Source organism: Musca autumnalis, unplaced genomic scaffold (assembly GCF_047663935.1).
Source record: "Musca autumnalis isolate F117 unplaced genomic scaffold, ASM4766393v1 scaffold_2, whole genome shotgun sequence".
Lineage (NCBI taxonomy): Eukaryota > Metazoa > Arthropoda > Insecta > Diptera > Muscidae > Musca > Musca autumnalis.
In genome coordinates this window covers 81,094,438-81,102,589 of record NW_027411755.1, presented here as the reverse complement: position 1 = coordinate 81,102,589, position 8,152 = coordinate 81,094,438, and the positions used below count along the sequence as shown (strand labels likewise).

Sequence of the window (8,152 nt, the reverse complement as noted above, 5' to 3'; positions counted from 1 at the left end):
AAATTTTAAATTTTTAAAATGACGACATGATTTCTTTTTATTTTTGTCGTTGGGCGCAACCACTGTGCATCGCTTTATCAAATTGTTCAATTTGTGTTGTTTATCATATAAAATAATGACAAACAGGGTATCGTACGTTCTCATATAAATATTTCAATAGAAAATTCCTTAATTAGTTCTATATGAGAATGTTCGCTTTGCAAGTCGTTTCCATATTCATCAATGACAAATTTCTCCCATGATTTGTTATACTGTTTAAATGTCAATATAGAGCTCCGTTTTGAATTTAATCACAAAGGATTATTATCACAAGTTTCCTTTGAACCATAAAGTTTTCATTACGAGTATTCTCTATTTAATGTAAACTTATCAAATACTAAAGGTTGTTTGTAATAGAATCCGTATTGCAGAAATTAAGACTTACCTTTATAATACGTACTTTGGATTAAAAATGCCAATTAGTGAAGATATGCATTTATTTATGAAATATTTTTTATAATTAATAATTAATATTTATTTGTGTAAAAATCAGAATATTTATCGGCGATTGAATTTTAAAACTATTTGGAAGAACTTTTTCTTAAAAATATATGTGTTGATTGGCACTTAAAGGGGGAGACTAAAATCTATGTTTATATATTTTACCTAAAACGATAATACTTATTATAAAATGTCATTGAAACGGTTGTCCATACATCATAAAAATAATTTATAATATTCATTAAATGAATTATCATAAAATAGGAAGTACAGTCAAACATGGTTATGATATGTGAACAAATTAGTGGAACATGAATGTTTACCGATCTCCTCATAATACCCCTATCAGAAGGAGCTAATCATAACCCTGTGTAACTATAATTTTATTTTCCAATTAAATTTAAGAAAAAATCTCTCTTATTTTCAAAGTCTTGTGTTTTTCGATAACTGGCAGTAGATATAATAAAATGATGCAGGAATTTGTAGCGTTTAATATTTACAGTCTTAATTTATTCATATGGACATCGTTTATCATCTGTATTCATATGCTGCTTCCAATAAGTTGGTTCTTATATGAGCCGTTTCAGAATGTGTCAACTTGTAGGTGTTTGTTTCCGAAATTCAACGTTACAACCAAAATGAACAACGTTTTTCGGAAATTACCCAATTACAATTATGTTCAACGTGCAGTGTTCCATTTGAAGCTTACAGCACAGTCATAGCATATTTTTTGTTCATTCACAGGTCCATAATGGAATGGCTAGCGACCACCCACCAACACATTAAAAACAATGACCCATTGTTAATTATCACTCGGTTATATTTTGACAGCTGCACTTGTTGCAGCAGCATTTGTAGCATTGTTGTTGTTGTTGCTTGTTCCTCCCGTATTGTTGTTTGTGGCATTTTGGATAGTGTTGCTTCCGTTGGCTGTGGCCGTTGCACCTACTACTGAATTATTGCTCAAACCTCTAAGCAGTTCCATGTACTGGAATGGAACATGAAAATTTTGTCCTTTGTGCTCCACAATCAAGTGACCACGGCATGATGATGCACCAACAACATTTACACTTTCACCCTTTTTTAATTGTTCAGTAGGCGGATTTGTTATGGTGTCCTCGGGAAAGTTCATTTTCATGACACGCGTTTGAGGAAAGCATAGTTTTGTGTTCCCAGTTATAGTGTAATTACGAGAAGGTGGCACAGGTGGTGGACGTTCCTGTAAAAAAAACTAATGATTAGCTGAATTTCATATGGGAATTATGTTCAGATGTACTGTAACAAAATTACGGCATAATTAATATGTAGAATTAGTAACGCTCACATCCATGCGCAATTTTAAATAACTCAGATTGAATTTTTAAGTTGACATGATATAGTACAAAAAAAACTATTTTAAACCTTCATATTTGAATGTCGAACTGAAACAATACGATGTACACGGATGTTTAATATGAACTACATGCACCTCTCAGTCTCTATATTTATTCCAAATCAAATCGAATCTAACTTGTATGTACAATCGTATAATGAGTATGCTTAAAGATAAAGCAAGAGTGTGTATGTGACAATCATTAAATGTCAAATTAATAAGGATTTAAAAGCTGCAGTAAACATATTTAAGAAAGTCATTTTGCAAGTCTTTGGTAAAAAATCAACCTAACTCCCTTTTGAATGCATTGTCCGACAAGAGTAAATATTTACCAACATACCATACACTTACCCTCAACGAAAAGAGGTCATCGTAAAGCATTCCTAAGTCATGACCAACAACTTGTAGCTGCAGATACATGTTGGTTACTTACCAAATCTAATCCAAAGAGACTACATGTTTGTTGTATTATCTTTGTGTCACATTTTTCATTTGGGTCTGGTGGTGGAGTACCAGCAATTGGCTGTGGTCTTGGTCTCGTGACATTACCCCCTCCTCCCGGATTTGTGGTTTTCGCTGATAAGCGAGGCAACGAAGCCGATAATGTATTGACGCCAATTGCAGCATTCGCTGCAATAGTTGTTGATGTAGTTCCTCGTGTAGGAATTGTGGCTAAAATGTGCAGATAATAGAAAAAGAGCAGAAAATAACATTAAAAATCGTAATAAATAATGAAAATTGAAGCTTTTTATTGGAAATAAATACTTAAGTATTAAGATGGCATTCAGTAATGTAATAATAAAAATGCATATACAAGTTCTTAATGAAGTTCAAATAGGTCATAATCAGTATGGAGCTAAAAAAATATAGGGTATGGTGACAATACTTAAACAAGTAAGAAAGGAGTATATTTGGATAGTGATCTCTTACGCCAACATACATACTTCTGAAGGAAAATCCTTATTATGAAGATCTGCATATTAACTTACTTATGTATGAGCAACAACAAATCTTATATGTGTGAACAAATGAGATATCAGTGCGGAATATACAGACCATATATTCTTCTATTCAGTTTCAAGTACCATTAATAAGTCTTATGCTATGAAAATTTTCATTAACATGAAAATGAGTTTATAGGTAAGAGGTGTGAATCTGAAATTATTATTTGTGTTTAAATTCGTAACTCTCAAACCAATACAAAGACAAATTTTCTAATGAAAATTGTCATAGTCTGGCATAAGACTAATTAATGTATTTTGTTGAATAAGCCACGCAAGAACAAACAAGGCAGTACAGGAAATTTCAAATGTTATAACCATATTAAGTCTGGGCAGTCTGTTACATCCAACATTTTAATTAATTAATTTTTATAACCTTCGCCATAAGATTAAGGGTATATTCAGTTTGTAACACATCAACATATTCTTGTCGAATTAGAAAAATATTATTGAAAATTAAAAAATAAAATCCAAAGTAACTGCGTAACTAAAATAACAATAAACAAGTAAAAACATTAACAAGTAAAAACCCGTGGGGAAAGTACCAAAGTCGGGTGTATTGTGGCTAAAAGACGATTTCTACACAAATGCTGGAATGTCGGTTCGGATTTTGATACAGCTCCAATATGCATATCAAAGTCCGATCCGATTTTCAAAATTTTTTGTAGTCACAATAATGAACTGGTAAAGTTTTTTCATCGATCGGCCCATAATTGTGCCATTTAGAGAATTTTGGTGAAAATGCGTCTTTGGCCCCATAGAAAATAACAATGGAAACAAAGATCCCTAGGTTGGCACGGGCTAACGTTAACCTATCGCCATAACATTTCATTTATAAGGTTTTTGGATCAAATAGAAAAAAATTTCCAAAAAAATATTTTTTTCGTCACCCTAATATACATACATATATGGGGGCTATAACCAAATCTGGACCTATTTTCAATATAATTTGGCAAGTTTTTTTAGACCAAATTCCGTCGCACATTCCAAGTTTCATTGCAATTGGACATACATACAGTGTTGCCGAATTTGACAATTTATCGTCATTTAGACAATCTTATGTCCCAAAATTGGAAAATAACGATTTGATGATTATATGGATAAAAGAATTTAAGGAAAACGAATTTATAAGCTTTTTTAATGTTCTTAGCAATTTTTAGACGGATTGGCAGGGACGTACGCAGGGGGCGGCCTGGGGCCCGGGGGGCAAGTGTTTTTCGTGGAGTATATCTCTAAAACGAATAAGAAAATTGTTTTACTGCCTTAATTTTTTTATTATGTGCGCCATAAAATGCTAATATCAGCTATAAGTAGCATACCCAGTAGTTGTAGCTGAATAGTACCGCAAACAAAATTAATGCTCAAACATTGGTTAATGGTATTAAAATCTGCTGTAATTTAGGGCTTTAGGCTAACGACAAAAATGTACCTCATCGAAATAATTGCCTTTGACTTCTCATATGTTTCGACAAAATCCGCTTCGTATAACTTGGTGTCGATTTAGCCCATTTCTTTCGTCTGTCTGGCTCGAGCGCATGATAACTCTTGAACGGATCAACCGAACTTTATCTCATATCGGTCCACTCCTTTTTTCCCACAATTCTACAAAATGTTTCGCTAAAATGGTGCTCACAATAACTGTCGAAGGTCCAAATCGATTTCTTCGAGACATACATTAGGTTCGAATATGGATTATATAGGTTCACTCCTTCAGGGACCTCCCATACAAAATTTCAATATCCGATTTCACCGAAACTTTGAACTTCCTAAAATTACTTCCGGACGTATATATGTATATCAAGTACCAAGAAGGTCTATATGCGACAACATCTTAGGCCCGAAAATATGTTTAAAAAAATGTTCGCAAAAATTTCCTCATTTGGATGGAAAAATCCTACAAATGATTCTTTGCAAAACATGTTTGCGGAACGCGACTAGAAGAAAATATCAAAAAAACAGTTAAATTCTGGCTTCAAAATGTCATCATCATTAAATGGTAGACGCAGATCAAATTTAGAAAAGTTATACATTAGTGAGATGAAATTCGTGAAAAGTTTGGTTTAATCACAAATCGAGAGAAAACAAAAAAGGAAACGCTGGCTTAGCCACAGCTTACACGCAAATTAACTTTTGAGGCCAATATCTTTTGCCTCGTCCATATACATCGTCCATATACATATTACCCAAAAGCATTTAATTTGTAGAATATACAATCACAGTTCCCGGGTAAACCTTGGCTTCAGCTATGTTCAATTTTTAAAAGTATTGCCCATGTATGTTCTCCGGATTTGAGGTATTTAGTGCCACGAAACATACAAATTCTGTCCAATTTTGATGTAATTTGGAAAATGTGACCGAACTCGGATTAGAAATAAATATGTGAAATTATATTGAAATCAGATCAGATTTGGATTTAGCTCCCATATATTTTTTCTGCCGATTTCGTGTATTTGCACACGCATGTATGCAGCGTTGCCGATAGTTTTTAATCGGAAATCGTCAATAAAATTTGGAAAATCCAAAACTAGGTTCTGTTACCGTTTGATACAAATTTTTCTCTGATGATAATGAAACTGACTATGATAATGGTTAGATTATACGTAAATCGGAAAAATTGTCATTCGAAGCTGGACTCCTAAATTTTTCGAAACGAGATAGACGATTTTCATCCATTAAAATTTTCAACTGATATAATTCGAATGTGAGGCAGAAACGCTCAAGCTACCTGTACCCTAGATATGTTCCTAAATATAGCCAATCCGCAGGGACGTACGCAGGATTTTATTTCGGCGGGGCCCACCTAGACCAAAAATCATGAAATTAAAAAAATTTGTGTAGCGTTACATAAAGCTATTTTAAAGGGTTTTTAGTTGATTTTATATGAAATATTGACACAAAGTATATAATTTCAATAGAGAGAGTTTACAATATTATAGATATAAGTTTGAAATTTGGAACAGAGTAAAATGAAGCATATCTTAATACCATCAGTATAGTCCACATACAAAAGTTCCGCCTGGTATTTTGAAGTTTTTAATCAAATTCTCCAACAGAATTGTCGCAATAACTAAAAAGTTTTTCTAATGAATATTACACATGTAGGTTTACGTGTTGGTGCATCCCAGAATTTTTAATCATAGTAGCTCTTATTTGGCATTTTCGATTCTATTTCAAAGATTTTCAGTATTTCTTATTCTTTAAAGTGCATATCCATATATCACACATTAACTTCAGTCCCATTAAAATAGTTTTGTGTGACTTTTACCTTATTAAGTTATCAATTGGACACATTCAAGCCAACTAAAAATTCAGAAAATTAGATTTATGGTCTGTTCTAGTACTGCAAGAATCTACTCATTTTCAGTAGTAAAAATGTGTAGATTCTTGCAGGTTCTGGAATATGCATTTAGAACAGAAAACATTTTTATCAGGAGTCGGGAGATACCAATTCATATACTCCGAATTCTACACGCAGTATTGTTTAAGACTACGAAATCCACATTTGGGCTCGGCAAAATGGATTCTCGAACAACAATTATATTGTACTTATGTTGAAATTTTGTTTCGGAGGTATCCGAAGATGTTGTCGCATATAGACCTTCTTGGTACTTGATATACATATATACGTCCGGAAGTAATTTTAGGATGTTCAAAGTTTCGGTGAAATCGGATATTGAAATTTTGAACATCCTAAAATTACTTCCGGACGTATATATGTATATCAAGTACCAAGAAGGTCTATATGCGACAACATCTTCGGATACCTCCGAAACAAAATTTCAACATAAGTACAATATAATTGTTGTTCGAGAATCCATTGGACATTTGGACCAATGCTACTGCTTGCAGTCTTGTTTACAGCGATATTCTATTTTTCGTGGGTAAGTCCATGCTTCCTGACATAACGGTTCAAAAGCTCTAAATCTTACCATGACCAACTAAAATGACGGCTTGACTTCCAAAATTAGGTCCACTTCCAAAATGGACCATTCTTTCAGGTATCTTCTCCACAAAAGTGCACAATTTTTGCGCTCTTATTGAAGTCAAATTTATGAGCTCAACATAACCATTTATTCGCAACGCCCACAATCGTAAAGTTTTATACCCAAATATTTCGATATTTTTGTCGGAAAGTTTATACGTCCAAAAAAGGCCATGAAATTCTGAAACTCCCTGACTACACAATTTTTAGGACAAAGTTTTTGGTTATGAAGCCCGTATTCGATTTGTCTATAAATTAAAGTCTCAACTCACACAGGCTGAGGGTATATCTATGTCGGTAAACCCGACTGATACTTTTTAACTTGTTTTAGAGAAAACAACATATATGAATTTTCATAAGTTTGCCTCCACTGTGCCGACACAAGTCATAGTCCTTGGATAGTTTTAAATGTCATCGAATTCATAAACATCTAATCGTACAATTAAAATAGGAAAAAGGCGGAACAACCATTGGGATATCAAATAGAGTTTTTTCGACTTAACCTATTTTGTCAGGACTTAGCTAAAATTTTGCCGAGCCCAAATGTGGATTTCGTAGTCTTAAACAATACTGCGTGTAGAATTCGGAGTATATGAATTGGTATCTCCCGACTCCTGATAAAAATGTTTTCTGTTCTAAATGCATATTCCAGAACCTGCAAGAATCTACACATTTTTATACCCTCCACCATATGGAGGGTATAATTAAATTTGTCATTCCGTTTGTAACACATCGAAATATTCGTCGGAGACCCTATAAAGTATATATATTATTGATCAGCATAAAATTCTATGTCGATTTGACCATGTCCGTCTGTCCGTCCGTCCGTCCGTCCGTCCGTCAGTCCGTCCGTCTGTCTGTTGAAATCAAGATACAGCTCGCAATTTTAAAGATAGAGAGTCAAAATTTGGTACAGAAGTTGCAATTACTTGCAGGATGGTTGGTATTGAAAATGGGATATATCGGTCCACGTTTTGATATAGCCCCCATAGAACGGTACCTCCCGATTTTCGGTATTTTTAAGGTTTAAGCTTCATTATCACACCGAAATGGCTGAAATTTGGTACGTAGTCTTCTTTAGGGGTATAAAACTTTCTCCCAGAATTTTGTCGGTGTCGGTCCATACCTTCATATAGCCCCCATAGAACGGTACCTCCCCTTTTTCGGTATTTTGAAGGTTTTCGCTTCATTATCACACCGAAATGGCTAAAATTTGGTACGTAGTCTTCTTTAGGGGTATAAAACTTTCCCCTAGAATTTTGTCGGTATCGGTCCACACCTTTATATAGCCCCCATAGAACGGTGCCTCCCGATTTT

The 8,152-nt window shown here is 33.9% G+C and overlaps 1 protein-coding gene across 1 annotated transcript in view; it reads right to left on the bottom strand.

The window, feature by feature from the left end:
• Positions 1–458: 458 nt before the first annotated feature.
• The window catches only part of dachs (unconventional myosin-IXb-like dachs), a 32,195-nt gene continuing 24,501 nt past the window's right edge, over positions 459–8,152 (bottom strand). Inside the window, exons 4-6 of the mRNA XM_073965275.1 lie at positions 4,034–4,085; positions 2,286–2,524; positions 459–1,699 (exon numbers count right to left, since the gene is read on the bottom strand). Coding sequence (XP_073821376.1) covers positions 1,298–1,699; positions 2,286–2,524; positions 4,034–4,085 — 693 coding nt within the window. The 3' untranslated portion in view covers positions 459–1,297. The remainder of the gene's footprint in view (positions 1,700–2,285; positions 2,525–4,033; positions 4,086–8,152) is intronic.